This window comes from Myotis davidii, unplaced genomic scaffold (assembly GCF_000327345.1).
Source record: "Myotis davidii unplaced genomic scaffold, ASM32734v1 scaffold1, whole genome shotgun sequence".
NCBI lineage: Eukaryota > Metazoa > Chordata > Mammalia > Chiroptera > Vespertilionidae > Myotis > Myotis davidii.
Window position 1 is genome coordinate 6,776,794 of NW_006294681.1, and position 23,950 is coordinate 6,800,743.

Genomic DNA, 23,950 nt, shown 5'->3' on the forward strand with positions numbered 1-23,950 from the left:
CCGGGGGCAGGTTTAAGGATTTTAGAGATGCTTAGGTGGGGCATGGCCAAAAGAAGTTTGGGAACCACTGATATAATGTGTTATCATCCATTGATGATCCTTGCCTGAACTGGTTGATTTTATTAGGAATTACAAAATAGTGATTTCTGTTGGCTAGATTTCTTTGATAAAGAAGCACTGTCCCTTATAAACTTGGGCTCTTCCCTGTTGGTTTGGGTAGGAAAGGCAGAGTAAATGTGCATGATTTTTTCCCTTTAAGTTAACAGTTATCAGCGTGAGGAGTCGGTGTCCTAGTAACTGCCAGTGGGGGCTCTTGTTGCTGTTCTTGCATGTGATTGTGTGTTCTCCTTTCTTAAATATCATAATGTTCTGGGGATTTTATCCAGTCGGGATTGGTTCTTTACAGTAACTTATTTTGATGGCTGGAGAAATTGTCCTGTCTTTGGCCAACAGGAGCGCCTTCATTTTAGCTCCTCTGTCTATTTGACTTGAAAGTCTTAGGTAACTTCTGTGCGTTCTGGCACAAGAAGATGGCTTATCCTGGGCATTTCTAAGAAAGCAAACTAACATCTCTTTTGAGGGAAAATAGTAATTTTTCACTTTTAAAACTTTAAAAGTTTGATTTTAGCGATTATTAAGCTAATTGATCATAAAAAGCATTCAAGATATATTAGAAGACACCTATAACTGAGTATTATGCCACCTTTCTAATAGGAAATGGCTAGTGATGAGCTCAAAGAGATGAGGAAAAACTTGACCAAAGAAGCCATCAGAGAGCATCAGATGGCCAAGACGGGCGGAACCCAGACTGACTTATTCACATGTGGCAAATGTAAAAAGAAGAATTGTACTTACACACAGGTTTGTGCTTGCTTATAGATTCTTATTTTTATATTAAGAATCCTTGCAATTTTTTTCAAAACAAGGAGTGATAATAATTATCAATATACTTTGATATTTTTCAAGAGGTAATGTGATCTCTTAAGGGTAAGAATGCTTTCTTAATATTAACAGATTCCAATTAGTTGTAAGTAAGTTGATCTGTTTATACTTTCATGGAAATTGTTGCTGTGAAAGCTATATCAATTAAGTAAAATTTATAAAATATAGAATTTAGTAAAATGGCCATGTTCTTTCTCTAAGGTTAATAAATAGTTGGTTAGAATGTAAACAGGTTATTATTCTTTTTATTTGGTAAGCTCTTATCCTCCTTTCTATATAATAAAAGGCTAATATGCAAATTGTCCCCTGGACCAGGAGTTCAACCAGGGGGCAGGGCTGACCAACTGCCCGTAGCCCCTCCCCATGTCCAGGAGCCCCCCCACCTGACCAGTCCCCGTCCCCCCCGCCCCCAGCTGAACCAGGGGCGGGCCCAGCCGGCCAACCTCCCACGTCCCCTCCCCCTGGCTGGCCCTGCCTGATTGGCCATGAATTCATGCATGGGGCCTCTAGTAATTTAAAGAATGTTCTTTATTCTCCCTTACATCGACTTAGTACTTTTAGCTAAAGTGGTTTCTAGGTATTTAGTCATTTTTGCAACATGATGACTTTTATATTCATAAATGATATGATTAACTTTCCTTTTTGTTCTTTGTTGTATTGTTCTTGAACAGCTAAAAAGAGCCATGCTACAGTTATTTCAGTTACATGTGCATATGTGAAAATGGTATTTTATCACTATCATTTAGTTTCATTTGCCAAAAACGTTTTTGTGCTGTATCTATAGTATGCTAACTCAGGATTTTTTTCCTTGAAGGAATAACTTACTGTTGTATTTCAGGTTAATGGAGATATTTAGGGAATTTAATATTCTGCTTGACAGAAAATTAAGCACTTAAAAAATAACATTACTAAACTCTATATAAATTGTAGGAAGGAACCTTTACTTTTATATATATAAAAATACTATATTTGCAACGTTAAAAATCCAAAAGGTACAAAAGATTAACATGAATAGAATGCCCCCCACCCCCCACAAGGATGGCTAGTTTGTTAGGTGGCTTTCTACATGTTTTATGTATATACTTGCAAACATAAATATGTTACTTTTGTGTTTTTATAAATACTTTGGTAGCATGTTTTATAAGCTTCTGCCTCTTTTTTATATTTTAAAGGTGTATAAAACTTTGTTTTCAGATGTATGTTATTTAAACAGTCCAAAGTTCTTTACCTTTTTGAAGTGTTTCATTTAGTCATAGTTGTACATCTGATATTTCAGTATTTTTATTTTGTAGAAGTATTACTACTGATAGTTACTAAAATATATCAGCATATGAAAGTGGTCTCATAAAATTCTAAGTTGAAATTGCTTTATTTTCTTTTATCAGTAGAAAAATCTCAGCAATAAAAATTCTATCCTAAAAATGCCACATAGTAAAATTAAGTATAAATAGAAAGGTATTTAAAAGTTAAATCTTTGAAACTTATAAACAGCTATGATAAAAAACAACATTGTGTCTTTTAACAGAAAGAACCTAGTTTAGAGATGAAGTCAGTATGATTTTCTTAGAGTCAAAAAATCCTCTCTCTTGTGCTCGCTTCGGCAGCACATATACTAAAATTGGAACGATACAGAGAAGATTAGCATGGCCCCGGCACAAGGATGACACTCAAATTCGTGAAGTGTTCCATATTTCTTAAAAAAACAAAAAACCTCTCTTTAGATAGAAAATTTCCAAATTTGTTGGCAAAACAACCAACATAAAAGAGTTAAGTGTGACTCTTGGCTAACAAGTACCCACCAGGAGATCGAAATTTTTCCCAGAGACCAAAAGGTTCCTATATTAGCTTTTAGGGCCCTATGGAGCAATATTAAGTACTAGAGGCCCGTTGCATGAAGAAATTCATGCAATAGGCCTTCCTTCCCCTGGCTGCTGGTACTGGTTTCCTCCGGCACCCGGGACCCAGGCCTTCGCTCCGACTGCTACAGAGAAGCCAACCCTCTTCAGTCTTCAGTCATCTTCAGTCTTCGCATGGTGCCTGCATATGCAAATTAACTGCCATCTTTGTTGGGTTAATTTGCATACGAATCCTGATTGGCTGGTGGGTGTGGCGGAGTGACACCAATTTGCATGTTTCTCTTTTATTAGTGTAGATATGTAAAATATTTCAGAAGGATTTTTTAAACCATTTTTATCTGAAGGCCTTAAATAGGCAAAATGCTGCTGTTTTGAGACTGATTCTTTATCTTTGGGCTTTTGAGTTAAAAGTCATGTTTATAATTGGTTTCATGGAGCTTCTGATCTTTGAAGTGGTGATATACTGGGATTTTATCATATTAAAATTAAATATACCTATTCAAAATGCAGTATTGTTAGAATTTAAGTTCTTGCCTTGACCCATCTTCCTCTTCCCCATATAAACTAAAGAATAACTTTTAACTTTAATACTGCTTTGCCAAATTCATTTAGAAGTATATACTTTAAGAGAAATGATTCCTATTTTTGAAACCTTTAGTTCCAGTAATGTCAGAAGTCTCTAACCTTGTGTAGATAAAATCTTTAAAAAATCATATTAGCTTATTTATTTTTGCTGAGTTATCTCTTTAATTTTTAAATTAAAAAAATTAAAATTTTTAATTGTAAAAGAAACAACTTAAAAACTTACTATAAAGCTCCTCTTGCAAAACCGAACCTCTGTACCCATTAAACAGCAACAACTTCTCTTCCCCTCTTCTTCCCAGCTCCTGGCAACCACCAGTTTCTGAATTTGACTATTTTAGGTAGTCAGATGAATAAATGGAGTTACACAATATCTTTATTTTTGCGACTGGCTTATTTCACTTAGCATAATGTTCATAAAGGTTTATCCATATTGTAGCATGTGCCAGAATTCCTTCCTTTTTAAGACTGAATAATAATCCATTGTATGAGTGCACAAATAACATCTTTGAGACATTGTTTTCAGTTTTGAGAATATATATATTTAGAAGTGGGATTGCTGACTCATGTGATCATAGCAGGCATTATGACCTATTACAAACAAGCCATCCTGCTCTATCATCCAGTGCCTCAATGGTCCACATAGGTGACCTTGGCCACATAGATGTTCATGAAGGTATCATTGTCTATGCACCCATGAGTCATTCTCTCACCCCATGGGTCCACATTGGTTTCCTGTCATCAGGCTATTCTCAAAGGTCCTTTACTCTTTTACTTAGTAGCTCACTTACTTTCTTCGGTAACACTTGGCTACTCGTTGGCTACATTCTTTCCACTTTTCCTTTTTTTTTTTGTCCTGGACATTTAATGAAATCATATATAGAACCAAAATATTTCATTAGTAAAGAATAATAGTATATGCCTTCCATTAAATGTTTTAATTTGTGCTAAAACAGAAATAGAAACAGTGTTTGGAAGATGAAATCCAATTATTCTGAGATTTGGGTTTTCAAACATATTTTGAACCATGTTCTCTGTCCTCTAGTACAGCCCTCCTACATGAAATTTATGTCATTTACAAAATCTACATTTCCTACTTTGGGCACTATTACCACTTAATGATGTTGGTATTTTATTTTAATTCATTGAATATGTTTTTTATAATTTTTTATCAATGCTTTAATTTGTTTAGTTATGTAAATTCTGATGATTTCTTATAAAGTATTTTTAAATTATATTTTCTTGTTTATTGTTCAATGCATTTATGTAAAAAATATTCCAAATACTTTTTCTTTAACTTAAAAGAAAAACTGAAATTGTAAAGACATTGAGACTTACAATTATTATATTGAGTATGATTTTATCATGCTTACCTTTCTTTCTTTAGATCCTGAGAATATTAAACCTTCCCATATGAATGTGATTTTTTTGCCTTTTTACTATACTATCTCTGTTGCTCTGTTTTTTTCTAATTTTTCCAGTCTTTTATTTCACTTGAATATTAATGTTACCACATTCCCTAAATATACAGATAGCTAGCAATCAATGTTTTGCTTTTAAAAGTAAAAAGCAATATGAAGTACTTACTTATGGACACTTTGGAAACTACAGAAAAATCTGAAAAAGAAATTTAAATTGCCTATCAATTTGCCATTCAGAAGGAATACGCTAACTGTATGAGGTGATGTAACCTCTATACCAGCCGTGGGCGAACTACGGCCCACGGGCCGGGTTCGGCCCGTTTGAAATGACTAAAACTAAAAAAAAAAAAAAGACCGTACCCTTTTATGTAATGATGTTTACTTTGAATTTATATTAGTTCACACAAACACTCCATCCATGCTTTTGTTCCGGCCCTCCGGTCCAGTTTAAGAACCCATTGTGGCCCTCGAGTCAAAAAGTTTGCCCACCCCTGCTCTATACTGTTTGTCATAATGGCTTTACCAGTTTATATTCTGACCAGTACTGTACAAGGGTTCCCTTTTCTTCACATTCTCATTAACATTTGTTATCTCTTGTCTTTGATAATAGCCATTCTAACAGGTATGAGGTGACATTTCATTGTGATTTTGATTTGCATTTTCCTGATTATTAGTGATGTTGAGCTGTACATAGTATTTCTAATTACCATCTTAGAATAGAGGAGATATCAAGTTTCCAGGTCACAGAACATGGATATTATGTTGTTGCCTAACTTTTAGAAGTAGTTATATTTGTCGAAATGACATATGCTTAATTTTCACATCTTTGCTAATTTGTAAGAGAAAATTGATGTCTTTTAATTAACATTTCTGTGATTCTTAGTGATGATGAATTTTTTTTGTATTTGTTAGTCATTTATAAAAAGTATAAGTGTGACATTAGATGATTTCCCACTTATCTAGAATAAATTAAACATGAACAGACAAGGAAGGAAGGACTTAAAAAAATGAAGTTTGGAAATGTGTTTTCTTCTGATATAAGCTTTATTTGAACTTGTTTCAGGCTGATATATGTATGTGTGTGTGTGTGTGTGTGTGTGTATACACACACACACTAGAGGCCCGGTGCATGAAATTCATGCGCTTGTGGGGAAGGGGGTCCCTCAACCCAGCCTGCGCCATCTTGCAATCTGGGAGCCCTCAGAGGATGTCCGACTTACAGCTTAGGCCCACTATCCTAAGCTGGCAGTTGGACATCCTTAGCACTGCTATGGAGGCAGGAGAGGCTCCTGCCACTGCCGCTGCACTTGCCAGCTTATGAGCCCAGTTCTGGCTGAGTGGCCCTCCCCCTGTGGGAGCACACTGATCACCAGGGGGCAGCTTCTGCATTGAGCGTCTGCCCCCTGGTGGTCAATGCATGTCATAGCAATGGGTCATTCTGCCGTTTGGTCGATTTGCATATTAGCCTTTTATTATATAGGATTTTGTCTTACCATTGTGGTTATTATATATTTCCATGTAGAATGTTCTTATTTAGGTTAAACTTTTTATAGTATTGTAAAAAGTAATATTTTTCACTTGATTTTGCTGCAGGTACAAACTCGTAGTGCTGATGAACCTATGACAACATTTGTTGTCTGCAATGAATGTGGAAATCGATGGAAGGTATGGCGCTTTCTTGAATTCATGTTTTACTCATGTATAATAGAATAATTTCTTCAGGTCTTTTCATAATCCTATGTAGATACCTAAATATATGCATATGCTCACACTGTTTAGCACTATGGGAGTCTATGACTAACCATTTGTAATGGAATATACTACTTTGTACTCTGTTAGAATTAAAGAATCTTAACTTTCCTACCTTCATTTTGTTTTGGTTCAGGAATAACAGGATTGAGTTTTATATGTTTGGTTACTGTATCTTAGTCCTGTATACACGATACTCGTTCATTTGCTTCCACTTTTGTACTCCAGAAAATTTGTTCATATGTATTATTTCTCTTCATAGATTTTGTTTCTGGAAAAATTACTTAGTTGAAATCCAGTCTAATGGTTTTAGTGTTATTTTAGGAATTACAGATGAGCACTGTCATGGTTTGGTAGGGTTTTCACTAAGCCTTCATAGTGCCTATATACTCTTGAATTAGCCCCACACCGGCAAGTTTATGTTACTTAAATGATTCATGCTTGAGTGATTTTTGTGAGCCACAATAATATAATTTAAAATTGGGAGAAGAATTGCAGATTCGTCCTAAGATAATTTTATTATTGTAGACATGAAGATGTTAGGGTATGGGATTGGCAAGGTTCACATAGTAGGAATATAATCTTTAGAGCCAAATAGATTTATAGTTCCTTTGCCACTTACTCTTAATGAACTAATATTTTATCATATATTAAATGTAAATAATACCTACATTAAAGGTTGTGGTGAGGAGTAAAGGTAATATTTTTAAAGCTCCTGATAATTGTTGATGTTCCAAAAATACTGACTGCTTGTACTAATTTTTGTGAAGTTGGTACAAGATTTTTGTTGTTGTTATACTTACATAGACATTTAAGTCTAATGTTTATTTTTAATTATTCACATAAAGCATTTTCAGGTTAAAGCATTTTCTGAAAATCAGAAGTGAATTAAAAGCCAGACAGTGGGGGAATATCCTCTACAAATATGGAATGGGACTTTGGCCCTAGACACTATTTTAGGGGTTGAGACCAATACCCATTTTATTATATACAAAGATTTAATTTTGAGCTGAGAAAGTTACTCGTATTGAGAGTTTCTTCATGGTTTGAAATAGTGTCTCCTATCCTGAGTTGGCAGAGCTAAGAGGGATATTCCTTTTTTTTTTTTTTTCCCAATCCTATTGAGCAAATCTGGCTTTTCCAGATAGCTCCCTTAGACTTGTTTTGTATGATGGAGTATTTTTATTAGTAGTAGTAATACTGGGTTTATAACGGTTTGTTTTGAATACAGGCAGTTTGCAGCATAAGTTCTGACATAGTACCTATTGGATTTAACAAAGTATATTTTAATATAAAAGCTGATGCTATGATGGCTTACTCTAGAAGTTCTAATTTGGAATTAATGTTTTTAACCTGAAAACATTAAGAAGAGAGGTTCTTTTTATTATTATTTTTAAAATTAAATTTATTGGTGTAACAGTAATCAGTATCTATATACAATGGGGCCTTGACTTACGAATTTAATTTGTTCCGTGACGGAGCTTGTAGCTCAAATTACTCGTATGTCAAATCAATTGTGAATGAGTGACACGTGATGCTGGGCTGATGTTGTGGCGTTCACTGTGATGTTCGCTGCGCCAGCTAGCAGTGGGGTATCTGAAGCTGGCTTGTAACCTGAATTTTAGCTTGCAACTCAAAGCAAAAAATCGGCCAATAGACGCGTTGTATCTCAAAAAACTCGTTAGTTGGGAGGTGCATGGATTTGGGCATCAGTGGAGTCCCTCAGCCTGGCCTGCGGGGATCGGGCCAAAACCAGCAGTCTGGCATCCCCCAAGGGGTCCTGGATTGTGAGAGGGTACAGGCGAGGCCAATGCACGAATCCGTGCACCAGGCCTCTAGTAATTTATGATACATATCTGTATAGTGTGCTCACCACCCAAAGTCTAGTCTCCTCTATCATCATATATTTGACCCACAATACCCTTTACATCCTCCTCCAAACCCCCTTCTTTGGAACCTACCATACTGTTTTCAGTGTCTAAAAGAGAGGTTCTTGATTTTTAAAAATTTTATGCTACTTTAGTTACATATTTCTACTAATTCTAAGTTGGAGAAGTCAAACACTTAAGAAAGCTGATTATTTATATCTGAAAAATATGGCGTCTTTTAAAAAAAAATCTCTTTCTTAGCAATATAAAGTGTATGCTGTGTTAAATGGGAGAAGGGATACACCCTATTGTCTTATTTAATGGTCTTACAAAATATTTCTTCTTTTTTGACAGTTCTGTTGAGTTGGAAGAATTGGGAAAATGTCTGGACCATTGAGAAAATGGATTTTGTAACTGGCTTTAAAACTAGGCCAAGGAAGTAGTTTTTCTGCAAATCAGATTTTTAAAGAAAATGCATCCCTTGGGTTAGTCTTTGTTTTTGACATAGTATCATCCTTTCGTAAATGCCCGTACTTTCAGATCAGTAGGGAACTACATAATAATTATATGGTATCTATTTCAATTTTTTTTCATTTTTATAAGTAATTGATATTAAATTTTTATCAATTAAATTTTTGGCAATTTATTTTTACCTTTTTTTCCTTAAAGGAAAATTACCTTAACTTTTTTACAGTCTGAAACAAACTCAGTAGAAATGTAATTCTTCTCAGTTAATACATAAATGAAAATTACATTTTTTCTTTATTGGCATGTACCTGCAAATATTAAAGGAGGAGAAAGGTAATATAATTGTAAGTTTATTAAATGTGGTGTATACTTGACCAGCTTATCTAAATTGTACATAATATTTGAACTAGCATATGAAATTGTTTTTAATTATTATATTCACAAATCTGGGATAATTAGATATTATTTTGCATTTGTAACTAATCGTGATCATTATTTCTTGTAATTTCTTGTACATGTTTATTACTTGTTCTTAATGGATTTTACTTTTGGAAACATGACTTGGCTTTGTTGGAATCAGTTCAGTTTTGTTTTATGTACCTGTTTGAATTTATAGTATTTTAGTTTTGCAGAACACTGCAATGGCAAAGAATGAAAGTGTCTATTTTCCCCTCATAGGAAGATATACTGGGAAGGAAATGTTAGTGTTTTAGTATAGTGTAGTTATTAAAAATAGCTCATAGATTTTGATTTGGAAATCTATACTGGCCAAGGATTAAGTATAAAGATTATATAAATCTTTCCATCTTGAGGTTGATAGAAAATATTTTTGTTCGAGTCTAATAAGTTGACCTTTTCTGTTAATGAGGCTGTTGAACAAACTGAATATATGGGCTATAATGCAACTCGTTTTATAGTACAGATGTTATAATTAGGTTTTACTTTTTGTTTAAGTGTTTACCATTTATTCCGTTAGGAATAAGAAAAATTGATTTTCACATAAGTTCCTTAGTGTATGCTTGCTCTAGCACATCTTAAAGGCCACTGTTAACAAAGCCCACAACTTATCATGCTAAATCTATATTCTATCAGACACCTACAGAAAGACCTCAGTACATGCTTTCACTCCCCTCTGCTCCCATTTCTCATTTCTTATTGGAAATCAGTTTGATATAATACCGAAGACAACATTTAAAGGTCTTTGTTAAGACCTCTCATATATAAGAATTGGCCCCTGGTATCATTCCATCTTTACTTTGTCAGTTCACAGATTAACTTTTTGTTTTAGCATTTGAAGAGTAAAGTGCATTTTGAAAAAATGAGTTTTAAAAAGAAAAAAACATTAAAATAGTTCCACTTTTAGATTAAGCGATGCATTTTAAAGTTTGTAATTCAAATAAAGTTTCTTGTTATTAAATTGTATCACATTTGTCATTTTTATTTAACATTGAAGCTTGCTTTTCCTTTTGTTTAAAAAGTCCTCCTCCCCCAACTAGTAAGATGTTCTTAAACTACAGTTTTAATTAAGTGATGCCTGCTGGTTTTAAGAAAAAGCTAGTGTTGAACAGTAGTACAGAGGATGTTTCTCTTTTTCTGAACCCTTGGTTCTATTGGTTTTAGTTTTGGTGTCACCTCCGTTAAAACTTTTCCATAGTCCTAGCCAGTTTGGCTCAATGGATAGAATGTTGGCCTGTGAACTGAAGGGTCCTGGGTTTGACTCTGGTCGAGGGCACATGCCCGGGTTGCAGGCTCAATCCCCAGTAGGGGGCATGGAGGAGGCAGCCAACCAGTGATTCTCTCTCATCACTGATGTTTCTATCTCTCTCTCCCTCTCCCTTCCTCTCTGAAATCAATAAAAATGTATTTAAAAAGCCCTAGCTGGTTTGGTTCAGTGGATAGAGCATCGGCCTGCAGACTGAAGGGTCCCAGGTTCGATTCTGGTCAAGGGCACATGCCCCAGTTGCGGGTTCGATCCCCAGTAGGGGGCGTGCAGGAGACAGCTGACCAATAATTCTGATGTTTCTATCTCTCTCCCTCTCCCTTCCTCTCTGAAATCAATAAAAATATATATTTTAAAATGTATTTAAAAAAATAAAATAAAAGGTAACTCCTACTGTTTAAAAAACACACAAAAAATCTTTCCATAGCTCTTCAAGACTTCAATAGCTCAGTTCTTCACTGTTAGAATGCTTACTACATACAGTTAAAGTACTTACTAAGTTAGTACTTTAGATGCCATGAGCACGTCTGTCCTTACCTGAATGAAAACTATTAGAGGGCAGGGGTTATGCCTTAATCACAATTATGTCCTCTTTGTCTAATGAAAAAAGTGAGACTCCTAGGTAAGGGGTTGATGCCTTGAAAAGGAGAAAACACATTATTCTCTGGAACAGGACTGAAGGAGGCAGGAATAGATGCTGATCTATACATATTTATAGGTTACACAGGAAGTTGAAGGGGGTTAGGGACACAATTGTCATAATAGAGTAGGAGGTAAGATGGTTTACCAAGAAAATAAGGGCGAGGGGGTTAGGTTTGGGGTTTGAACAGAGTAATTCAGAAATCGTCAGGCTGAAGAGCCAAGTGCGGGAGATCACCAAGAGAAGAGCATCCTGTGCCCTGGCCCCTGTGACTCAGTTGGACGTCATCCCATACATGGAGAGTTGCCCGCTCGAGTTCTGGTCTGATTCCTGGTCAGGCACATGCCGGGGTTGTGGGCTTGATTCCCAGTAAGGGTTATACAGGAGGCAGTCGATCAATGTTATGCTCTCACATTGATATTTCTCTTTCTCCTCCCTCTCGCTAAAAAATAGGGGGGAAAATCTTTTTTTTTTTAAAGCACCTCATTTAGGGCTGAAGTGTGCTATGAGCTCTTGCCAATTAATTTCTAACCCACTACTCAAACCATTCCAGATTTGGGTGTTTTTCGCAATCACCTCATTTTAGATGTCTTTCCCATTCATTTTAGTGATGGGTTTCTTCAAGACTTTTAGGTCTACAGACCAGTATTTTTATCAGTCAACTATGAAGTTACTTCATTTGCCTATCATAAAAATAGTGGGATTTAAAAACAAAATCCTTGTGTGGGAGCTAAAAGATATCTTGCGTGTCTCCCTACTTGATCTATTTCCCAAGTATTTGCATGTGAAAAAAGTAAAGATTAAAGTAAAACTCTTAAGCTTTATTTTTTAGAGTGAAAATGCCCTCATTTCTTTCAAGAATAAAATGGAAATATGCTTCTTTGAAAGTTTTGTTAGGAACATGACCAAGTTGTGAACTTAAAAATTCATGTGTTAGGTTGGCAGATTCTGATAAAATAATGGTAAATTTTCAACAAAATAATTTTCTAAGCACTACTTCTCTTACCAAACATTGAGATGGATGCACTTCAGAGCACTGTGCTTCACATTAACCAAGGATAGATACACACACACATCTATGTATTACATACATAGAATCTCAGATTAAGGGGAAGTCCATTGTTTTTATAAGTGGTCCCATCTTTATGAAATGGGAATTTGGGTCCTCTAATGGCCCTGGTAAGTGAAGTATCCAAAACTGAGCTTGATGGACTGAAGGGGTCGTTGAGAAACAGCTGAATGTCTTTTCTTCGGGAAGAGAGTAATCAGGTACTGAACTCACGCAGAACGAAAGCAGTCCTGGTGCCCCAGTGGGTGTCCATGCTCCAGGTGGGTGGAGTCTTGTAGGGGATCCCTTGCCATTCAGAACGTGCGCTTGTAATTGTAAATGTAAATATACTATCTTTCTAAGACAGCCATGTCCATTTTTTCATAAGTAGCACTAACGGTGGCTGCAATTTATACTGAACATGTAGCCTTCTGCAGAAGAAAGCATCTGTTATTAAAATAGCCCCGTATTAGTCCAGCAGAAGACCCTGGCTGCTACCTCTAAATTCCCTGTACTAGACATAGTCCATGAGTCTTTATTATTTTATTAATAATAAATATAGTTGATAACATCCTATGTTTCAGCGGATTTCTCAGATAAGGACTGGAGCAAATCTTTATAGACAGCAGAATTCATGAATCGGGGATATGAGTCTCTGTGCATTAAGGTGTAAATCTGAAGTTGCGCATCATCGAATATGTGTTGGGATGGCTCCACCATGTTCCTATTGATGACTTCTCTGACTCGGGAGTCTAAGCTGACCTGTGAACAGAAACAAATAAGAGTTGTATTAGATATGTTTCTCTTTGGAAATCCATACCAAATTCCCATAGCTTGTTCTGGTTTTTAAAAATCCCAAACCCATGCCTGACCGGTTTGGCTCAGTGGATAGAGTGTCGGCCTGTGGACTGAAGGGTCCCGGGTTTGGTTCTGGTCAAGGGCATGTACCTTGGTTGCGGGCACATCCCCAGTGGGGAGTGTGCAGGGGGCAGCTGGTCGATGTTTCTCTCTCATTGATGTTTCTAACTATCCCTCTCCCTTCCTCTCTGTAAAAAATCAATAAAATATATATTTTTTAAAATCCCAAAGTCACCCCAAAATTGAGCCTGACAAAGAGAAACTGAACACATACTGAGGTTCTCAAATTTCAGTGGCTTCAAAAGCTCCTAGAAGGCTCCTTAAAACAGATTCTGGGTCCCCCCCTGGGTTCATCTAATGCCTCTTCAATGTATCTCCATCATTCCTGTCCCACCCCACTGTTGATTGCTCACTGCACCAGCCCATTAGGATCCTGAGGCAATGGTGGGGGTGAGGGTGGAGGGCTCCAAGTCACTCTGCCCCCTTATGTGAGAGTTCTCTGGCAGTAGAGGCAATGTTTCATTAACTTTATATTCTTAGCACATATTTGGAAATAATGAATGATTTTATAACTAGAACCACAAGGCACTTAGTTTTGAGATCAACCTAACCTAGATTTTGGAATTGAAAGAACAAAAACTCTTGAGAGATGAAAACTTGCTTGATTTCACTCATAATTTCTCTGATATTAAAATAGGACACTGGGGAAAACCTTGGAAGAATCAGTATCATGTTAGTGATGCTACCATATAAAATAAAGATACCAGGGGACATCGTAATACTTTCAACAATAAAAATTTAAAAATAAGTTAAAATAAAGATACTATAAAAAAGATTTTGAATCAGAATAAAGGGATACTTTATTTAAAGAAATGCTTATACTATTTTTAAACAGTATTAATAGTGAAATGCATAGACTACCCCTTTTGGAGAATCTGATGAAAGTTACGGGTACTTTCTCCAGAAAAATGGAGAAAATCTCTCCCAGATTTCAGGGTGTACTTGGAGCCCATTGTGGGACCATGGTCAAAGGAATTAGAATACACTTGACTCTTGAACAACACAAGGGGTAGAGGCCCTGACCCCATGCAGGTGAAAATCCATGTATAACCCTTGACTCCCCAAAACTTTACTAATAGCTTACTGTTAACTGGAAGCCTTATTGGTAACATAAATAGTTGATTAGCTCATATTTTATATGTTATGTGTTTTATATACGACTAGAGGCCCAATGCATGAAATTCGGGGCTTGGCCCTCGCAGCTGTGGCAGCTTACCTCAGCCCTCACAGCCCTGGCTTCGTCCAGAAGGTCGTTCGGCTGTATGGTTTAATTAGCATATGATGCTTTTATTATTATAGATATTCTCATAATAAAGTAAGGTAGAGAAAAGAAAATGTTATTAAATGACAAGGAAGAGAAAATATATTTACAGTACTCCTGTATTTATTAGGAAAAAAACCTGCACACTTAAAATCAGGATTCTTGCCCAGCCAATGTGGTTCAGTGGTTGAACATCCACCTATGAACTAGAAGGTCACAGTTCCATTCCAGGTCAGGGCATATGCCTGGGTTGTGGGCTCGATCCCCTGTGTGGGGTGTGCAAGAGGCAGCCAATGGATGATTCTCATTATTGATGTTTCTATCTCTCTCTCCCTTCCTCTCTGAAATCAATAAAATCCTATATAATAAAAGGCTAATATGCAAATTGTCCCCTCAGGAGTTCGTGCTGACCACCAGGGGGTGGCACGGAACAAAGGAAGGCCTGTCCAGCATATGGCAGCCAGGGGAAAGAAGAAGGCCCCGGCCGGCAGCCTGAAGGCCCTAATTGGCCCTGATCGCCGGCCAGGCATGGGGACCCCACCTGTGCATGAATTTCATGCACCGGGCCTCTAGTTTTATATATATAAAATTCATTAAAAACAAAACAAAGCAGGGTTGTTCAAGAGTAACAGCACTAGGGATAGGAGGTAAAGTCATTTCCTATGTTTTGGAGTAGCTGTAACTGTGCCAGGTAACCAAACACAGAAGGGTTCATTTTATCCATGGGCTCCTGGAACAAAACCTTTTGGTAGGTACATACCTCTTTAGGAGAAAGAATAGAAATGTAGTCTTCATATATTGTCCTTGCCTTTTCCTCAATAATGCTTTTATTAGCTTCTTTTTTCAGTTCCTCACACGCCATCCAGAAAAGCATATTGTCCTCACTGAATTCTGTCCGGAGGAATTCGCGGAAAGCGTTCCTTCCTGCTGGGGTGAGCATCAATTTGTCGAAGGACTGCGCCCAGGCACTGACCTCTTCCAGAGTAGGAGTTGGGCTGTGCAGAGACCAGAAGAAAGGGCAAAAGGGAGCCATGTTACTGGTAGTTCATCTGGATTTCATCACTGGAAACCTATCTTTTTCCTCTCTGAGAATGAAAATGTGCACTTTGGACCTTTCAGGAAGAGAAAGAGCTGTTTTTGTTTCCTTAAGCCTTTAGCAAAAACACATGAGTTTGATACTTTCACATTGTTTAGCTGGATTGCATGGCTACTGCCCAAAAGCTGGCAAGCCAAATTGCTACAATAACTGCTCAGCCCATACTTGTTTATATCTAAGCATGTCCTGAAAAAGTTTTTAAATTATAGAGGAAAAGAAAAATCCTATAATCATCTGAGCAAAAACTCCCTAGTCACATGACAGACCCGAGTCAGCCCTGACCACACTGACTTCCAGAATAGCAGTGGGGCAGTGCCTATTTAGTATGTTTTAACACTCAGAGAATTTTAAAGAGGAGAAAAGAATATGAGTTATATAACTGCAGATTATGAAGGGTGACAACAAAAATGAGCATCCATGAATTCACCATTTACCTTGAGAACCAGGCCATCGCCGAGAGCTGCGCTTACCTTGACACTACACTCACACACTGCCCTCTGGCTCCCCAGGTCTGAGGGAATCTCTATTCTTGATTTTGGGTTTTCCCTATTCTAGTTGATTTTTTTTTACTTACATTTCATTATACTGAGGTCAGAAAAAACAACCTTTATTATTTCTTTTCCATTACCCTTTCCCCCTAATTTCTATGTATGTATGTATCCCAGAACAATGTATTTTTTAGTTAAAAAATATATTTGTATTGATTTCAAAGAGGAAGGGAGAGGGAGAGAGAGATGGAAACATCAATGATGAGAGAGAATCATTGATTGGCTATCTCCTACAAGCCCCACATTGGGGATTGAGCCTGTAACCCAGGCAGGTGCCCTGACCGGGAATTGAACGATGACCTCCCTGTTCAAAGGTCAACCACTGAGCCATGCAGGCCGGGCTAGTTGGGTTTATTTTTCTTTGAAGTCTATAAAAACGTCTGCTACAGCTTGTTTTTTCCACCCAACACTAAGTGTCTAAGATTCACCCGTGCTGCTGTATGTGGCCAGCTCAGAGTTCCTGGGCAGGATTCAGCTCTCATTTTCCATTCTTGTACTATCCTCATCTGATTTTGGTTTCACTGTTACACTGGCCTCTTGGACATTTGGGTAATTATACTAGACTCGTGTAATCTTGGAATGATCAATTCCTGAAATGTTTTGTGGAACTAATCTGTGAAACCAACTGGCTCCAGTGTTATTTTGTAGGAAGTTGTTATTGGGTTGAATTTTATGCCTGAAAAAAGATATGTTGAAGTCCTAGCCTTTAATATCTCTGGATGTGACCTTATTTGAAAATAGGATCCTTTTAGATGTACTCCGTTATGAGGGGTATTCTTACAAACAGAGACAGATACAACAGCCCGTCTTTGGCTTAGCAACAACAAACTATTATCACTCCCACTTTACACATAAGGAAACTGAGGCATAATGTGACTACTAAGTGCCCAAGGTCTCAAGGTTCCACTGGCGGGAGGGGTATAGCCAGGACTAGATGTAGGCATTGTGGTTTCAGATGTAACAGCCTCAAGCTTTGGTACAGAATACATGATACTGGAATATACAAGATAAAAGCTGTTTTAAGAAACTTATAAGTTGTGGAAGATTTTCATGTGCTTCCCAGACTTTTTAAAATCTGGGTAAGAATAACTAAGATAGCCAAAACCGGTTTGGCTCGGTGGATAGAGCGTCGGCCTGCGGACTGAAGGGTCCCAGGTTCGATTCCGGTCAAGGGCATGTACCTGGGTTGCAGGCACATCCCCAGTGGGAGATGTGCAGGAGGCAGCTGATTGATGTTTCTCTCTCATTGATGTTTCTAACTCTCTATCTCCCTTCCTCTCTGTAAAAAATCAATAAAATATATTAAAAAAAAAAGAATAACTAAGATAAAGAATGAAGAAAGATATCTAATCAACCTTTTAGGCTACTTCCCTTTTTCCTCTCAAAATAAATAAATCTCAAAAATAAACATTTAAAACAAGACCTATTTGAACAGTGCTTTTTAGGATATTGGTTTTGTATTTGCAATTATGTAGGCAAAATTCCAAGAAAAGGTCTAAGAATATGTAGGTAAAAGTAAATCAATTGATACTACAGGTGGGAAAGAGACAATATTACAATCTGGCATTATGGAAAGTAATTTATGTGCATTTTCTGAAATTTTAAAAACAATACATTAATGGAAGTATTAGTTAATAGTTAAGAAAAAGATGGACTTTCAAAACTTTCCTGAAAACCGGGACATAGAAAGGGAATGGACTGACTATTCTTGGGGGGGAAAGGGGTGTGGGAGATGCGGGAAGAGACTGGACAAAAATCGTGCACCTATGGATGAGGACAGTGGGTGGGGAGTGAGGGCGGATGGTGGGGCGGGAACTGGGAGGAGGGGAGTTATGGGGGGAAAAAAGACGAACAAATGTAATAATCTGAACAATAAAGATTTAATTTAAAAAAAATAAAATAAAACTTTCCTGAAAACCAATGTGTATGTTTTATTATAGTCTTTTTTAAAAAGCATACCATTTAAAAATCAAATAACGTGATACGCTTTGTCAAGAAGCATCAATTTATATTGGAGATTAGCAGGTATTAATGATGGAACTGATTTTTCTCCCTGTCACATATGGATTAAAATGAAGTCTGCAGTGAAAATGTGATGCCGAGTTATGACTTGATATTGCTGACTTGTAGTTACAGAAACTATGTGTTCATTAAAACATATAGCGGGAAAAAATAATAAGATAGGCATTTCTGTCAACTTAGTGAGCTGAACACATGAGATCTTACCTTTCTTCCCAGGTTGGAAAGTCGTCTCTTCTGAGTTCATGGGAAGCCCTCCCGGGCCCCTGGTCTTGATTTCTAACAGTGAGACTGCACAAAATAAGACATTAACGTGTCAGTTGAGACCATTCTTTATCAAAGAAAGCCTTTTAAAGATATTCTAAAGAGAACTCCAGATTACCAAGTGGAACTTCTTGCTTTTCTTCAAAACAGTGACCCTGATTGGTTTTCTTAAGAAAACCGTATGACAATAAAGTATTAGCAAAAATAAATTACATTTATAATACTGTGGTCTACACTAATCAAGAGAGAGTTTACATTTAGAATAATATTTCTTTTCATAAAAACATGCCCATTAAAAAATAATAAAAAGGTGAGATCATCAGGATGTTTTGCTTTTGCTTTTTCTCTTTTTTCCAAATATTATTTATTTATTTATTTCATTTCTTGCACCTCGAAAACAAGTATATACTCTCCAGACTTTGCAGTCAAAATGCAGGTTTTATATATTGATAGGCACACATACAAAAGTATCAGAGAGTACCAGGAAAGTAAATAAAAATCTATTGTATTGTTCAAGAGAGTTTAAGTTTCCTTATATACATTTGGTACATAACTTTATAAATTTATTCCAAGTATTTTTGTTATTATTGTAAATGGAATTTTCAGTTCTATCTCATCTCCTAACTGATTATTATTTGTACATATGAAGGCTATTACTTTCTTGATAGCTTTATTGAACCATCATTTATATATCACAAAGCTAATTATTTAAAGTGTGCAATTAAGTGGTTTTTAGCATAATCACAGGGTTGTACAGCTATCACTAATATCTAATTTTAGAAGATTTTCATCACCCTAAAAAGAAGCCCAGCCAGCCCTGGCTGGTGTGACTCAGTGGGTTGAAGCACCAAAGGGTTGCGGGTTCGATTCCCTGTAAGGGCACATACCCAGGTGCACAGGACAATGCCCAACAACTGAGCCACACCAGCCAGGGCTTTATTGAATTCTTTTTTGTTTGCATCAGTTTAGCTATAATTCTCTTGGGGTTTCCCAGGTATATTCTCGTATCATCTGCAAAGAGGGAGAATTACTTCTTATTTTCCAGTTTTTAGGCCTCCAGCCATTTTCTCTTGTCTAATGTCATTGGCTGATGATTCCTATAGCACAATGCTAAAGAGTAGGGGTATCATAGACATCCTCACCTTGTTTTTGTTTTCTGGGGTTTTTTTGTGTGATATATTTTTATGGATTTCAGAAAGGAAAGGAGAGGGAGAGAAAGAAGTATCAGTGATGAGAGAGAGTCACTGATTGGCTGCCTCCTGCACGCCCCACACGGGATCCAGCTCGAAACCTGGGTTTATGCTCGAACCCTGACCTCCTGGTTCATAGGTCGATGCTCAACCACTGAGCCACGCTGTGCAGGCAGTAACCTTGTTTTTGATTCTAAACTGAAGCTGATGTGGTTTCCCATTATATAAAAATTGATTTTTATCACTGCTTTTGAGTTTATCTTTCTAGCACTACTGTAGTATCTTTTCTATTCCTTTTATTACATCTTTCCTTAACTCTCTTTGCACCATTTTGTAAGCCTTTCAGTCTATTTTCAGCACATCTGCTTAAGAATTCTCAGTGATTGTGTGTGTGTTGCTCTATTTTTCTTTAAATGCAAAGTCATTAGAAACTCTTCCGACTTGTTGCTTTCATGATGCCAGGGCTAAAAACTGTCACTAAATAATGGTTTCTTAAAACAAAACAAAAACAAACTTGAGAGGCATCTGGGTGGTGTCCTCTCTGTGGGAGAGTTCATACTGATGACTTCTGAGGCTTCTTTCGTAAGCAGAAAACATTACTGCACAGCAGGTGTGAAAAAGCAAAGAGAAAGTGAAGGATGGATTTGATACAATATTCCTAAAAGAACTGGAAATTCCTTTGTGAACTAAATAAGCAATATTTATTTAAGCTTTGACATTTTTCCATGTCTCATTTTTTTTAAAAGTAGAAATATTTAAGGAGACAATGTATTTTTTAAAAAACTGAAAGAACATATTTTGTGTCAATTTTTAAAACCAGAGTTGTTATTATTGCTACAGTAAAATTAGAAAATGTTGATAGAAGCCAAAATAGTTGCTCACCAGTAAAAGAAGACCCCAGATTAGATACATTTTGGTAAATTTTTGAGTTATAAAAAGGAAAAAAATCCTCTAGAAAGGAAAAAATTAGTTTATTGCCAAGAGAACAGCAATCTGCATGGCTTCTTTTTATAAAATGAGATGCCAGAAGGCAATAAAGCAAAATTTTGAGAAAGATAATACAAAGGCTTAGAGAACAAAGTGCCATTTACCTTTCCTTAATAATTGACTTTACTATGTGTTATCAACAGGGATAAATCTCTGGCTGTATACTTTTTCCATCCCATTTCCCCTCTGTCCAACCTAGAGATAAATACCATCCTTAATTTGTTGTTTATCATTACCATACATGTTATTACTATACATGTTAGTCTCTCTACATACAAATGTATAATATATAAGTTACTAGAGGCCCGGTGCATGAATTTGTGCACCAGTGGGGTCCCTCGGCCTGGCCTGCGGGATGGAGCCGAAAACAGCTCTCCGACATCCCCCAAGGGGTCCTGCGAAAACAGGTCTCTGACATCCCCCAAGGGGTCCTGGATTGCGAGAGGGCACAGGCCAGGCCAAGGGACCCCACCAGCGCACGATTGGGGGCAGGGAGAGACGTGGGAGGTGGGCCAGCTGGGGAAGGACCCCAGGAGTGCTTCAGGGCATGTCCGGCCTATCTTGCTCAGTCCTGATTGGCTAGACCCCGGCAGCAAGCTAACCTACTGGTTGGACCATCTGCCCCCTGGTGGTCCGTGCACATCATAGCGAGTGGTTGAGCAGCCTTAGCATACCATTAGCATATTATGCTTTGATTGGTTGAACAGCTGACTGGATGGCAGGACACTTAGCATATTAGGTTTTTATTATATAGGATAAACATAAGTACACAAAGATATTTTCAACTTTGTAAAAATGTTATTTTATGCAATATGCACTGCTTTACAATTTGCCTTTTCCTGCTCTAGCACATGAATTTATGTATGTATGTATTTATTTTTAGCACATGAATTTAAATGCTGTGCAGTATTGCATTGTACCACAATGTATTCTCCTGTTCATAAACTTTAGAGACATTTTAAATTTTTCTCGGTCAGATTAATGCTATATACTCATCTCCTTTTGCACATGTGTGAGGTTTTTCTAGGGTAGGGTCTTATATTTAGAGGTTTGTTTGTGTTTTTTTCACCCAAAGATATGTTTTTCATTGATTCTAGAGAGAGAAAGGAAGGGAGGAGAGAGAGAGAAACATTGATCGGTTACCTTCCATATCCACCCAGACTGGGGATCAAACCTGCAACCTGGGTATGTGCCCTGACCGAGAATCTAACCTTATCTCCAGTGCACGGGATGATGCTTTAGCCAACTGAGCCACATTGGCCAGGGCTAGAGGATATATATTTAACTTCCATATATCTGATCCTTGCTAGTAGAAGTACAGGTGGGTTATATTTCCTGTTTTATTTCATTTGCTAATTTTTCTTTTAGTCATTTTAAAAATTTATCTCCTGAAATTCTTCATTTGCATTCTTTTTTCAACGCATTATAACCCTCCCTACGTGGGTATTTTCTCCACCTAGACAGTCACGTGTGTAGGGTGTGCCAATGTGTGCCACTCCTCCAGTTTCCTGCTGGTCCTCTAGATTCTACTTGAGGATGAAGTTTTGCCTTGAATGTCAGACTGCTTAGCTCTTGTCAGTCCTGTCTCCCCATATTCCCACTTGCTGTCTGGCCTCTGTCCCGAATGGACACACCACCCAGCATCACGATTCCATCGGTCCTGGGAGTGTCATTTGCTGCATCTCATCCACTAGATTGGAACTTCATGGAAATTAACACTAGCCCAAATGACACTTCTTCTTCAATCTTCACTCCACCCCCAATTCTGTCACTATTCTTGATCAGTCCCTATGTTAATTTTTCTTCTTCACTGGATAGTGAGCTCTTGGTTCAACTTGTAGTCAAGCCTACATAAATTTGCGATCATTGAATTGCCTAAAGTTATGTATATAGTTAGCTGGCCCTAAGCACTTTTCTTATCCAATATTTTAGAAATGCAATCTAATGTTCCTATAATTTCTAGGTATAAGTCATATACATTTCTCTTGACTTTTAACTGATTTACTGAAACGGTCAAAGGTGTTTTATTTTCAAATTGTATATCTATCTTTTAAAGCAATGATTGTTTTTTTTTCTTTTACCAGTAAGTTAGCCTATATTTTGACACTTTATTAAAAAACAAAAAAATTAATAGGGCAAAAGCAGCCTCTTTGTAAAATCTAGGCTCTTTGTACTTCATAGTCCTAACCTTTAAGATCCATCTTAGTTTCTGCCCGAATATTAATATTCAATCATCAACTTCCTTAGGTTCTTCTTTAGTGTTTTAACAACATCAGCCTGATTTCAGGAATTTGAATATAGGTACACAGTTGAGTAAAGGAGACACTGGCATCACAGACATTGAAGACGTGCAGTAAAGTGACAATAGGGTCATTTCCCAGCTCCAGAACTCCCTTTGGGTTGAACCGATGTAGCCTCCTCGTTTTTGTTGTTGACCTTCACCAGAACCCAAATCGGTGTCAGACATATGGTAGTGGTTGAAAAAACACTATTGAATTAATCACAAGCTGGCAGAAGAGGCAGCATTTCTCAACCAGGAGCACATTAACGACAGAGCCCCAAACCTCACCATGAACAGCTACAACAGCAGCACCAGCAGAAGCAGCAAGCGTTGGATCCTCGGTTCCCCACTCCCTGCTGGCCCAGGAGGGAGTCTGATGTCTCCTGGGCTGCAGACATCTGTCGCTTCTGCATCTCCCTCCGCTCTGAGCCCATCAGCTGCAACAGTGAAAGGAAAATTGGTTTGGGTGGGCAGAGTGACCACAACTTAAGTTTGGCGATTCAGTTGTTTGGGTCATTGAGAAAATGCAATGTGACAATATCCAGGTCATTTCCACTAAATCTGGTAAAATATGATGCTTAGAATTAATCAAAGGTTCATTTAATGTCTAGCATCTGCCATGCACTGAAATATATTTTAGGAATAAAATCATGAATGGAGGGTCCCTGCACAAAGGCACCCACAGTTGAGTAAAGGAGACACTGGCATCACAGACATTGAAGACATGCAGTAAAGTGACAATAGGGTCATTTCCCAGCTCCAGAATTCCCTTTGGGTTGAACTGATGGGGAGCAGTTGAATTACAGTTGCCCATGAGGCCAGAGCATGGATATGGGAAGAAGCCACACCCAAAATGTCAGACACAGTAAAAGCATGCAGAGGAGCCCTTAGGAGAGGAGCATGGCGGGGGTGGCTGCACTGAGTTATAAAATAAATGAGTAAATAAATAAATAAAGTCACAGAGATGTAAAGTACAGCCCCGGGAATATAATCAATAATCCTATATAATAAAAGGCTAATATCCGAATGGCGGAACAACTGGTCACTATGCAGCTCATTTACCAGTTGGGGGGGGTGGGGGAGGGGGGGGGG

The 23,950-nt window shown here is 37.4% G+C and overlaps 2 protein-coding genes across 6 annotated transcripts in view; one reads left to right on the plus strand and one right to left on the minus strand.

Moving 5' to 3' along the window:
- TCEA1 (transcription elongation factor A (SII), 1) overlaps positions 1–10,308 on the plus strand; it is a 29,195-nt gene extending 18,887 nt beyond the window's left edge. The window contains exons 8-10 of the mRNA XM_015567407.1: positions 715–861; positions 6,395–6,466; positions 8,773–10,308. Coding sequence (XP_015422893.1) covers positions 715–861; positions 6,395–6,466; positions 8,773–8,781 — 228 coding nt within the window. The 3' untranslated portion in view covers positions 8,782–10,308. The remainder of the gene's footprint in view (positions 1–714; positions 862–6,394; positions 6,467–8,772) is intronic.
- Positions 10,309–12,052: 1,744 nt separating this feature from the next.
- RGS20 (regulator of G-protein signaling 20) overlaps positions 12,053–23,950 on the minus strand; it is a 42,688-nt gene continuing 30,790 nt past the window's right edge. For all 5 annotated transcript variants that reach the window (XM_015567440.1, XM_015567441.1, XM_015567443.1 and 2 more), the window contains 4 exons: positions 23,147–23,295; positions 18,344–18,427; positions 15,234–15,468; positions 12,053–13,056 (listed from right to left, as the gene is read on the minus strand). In XM_015567440.1, the coding sequence (XP_015422926.1) occupies positions 12,868–13,056; positions 15,234–15,468; positions 18,344–18,427; positions 23,147–23,295 (657 nt within the window). In that variant the 3' untranslated portion in view covers positions 12,053–12,867. The remainder of the gene's footprint in view (positions 13,057–15,233; positions 15,469–18,343; positions 18,428–23,146; positions 23,296–23,950) is intronic.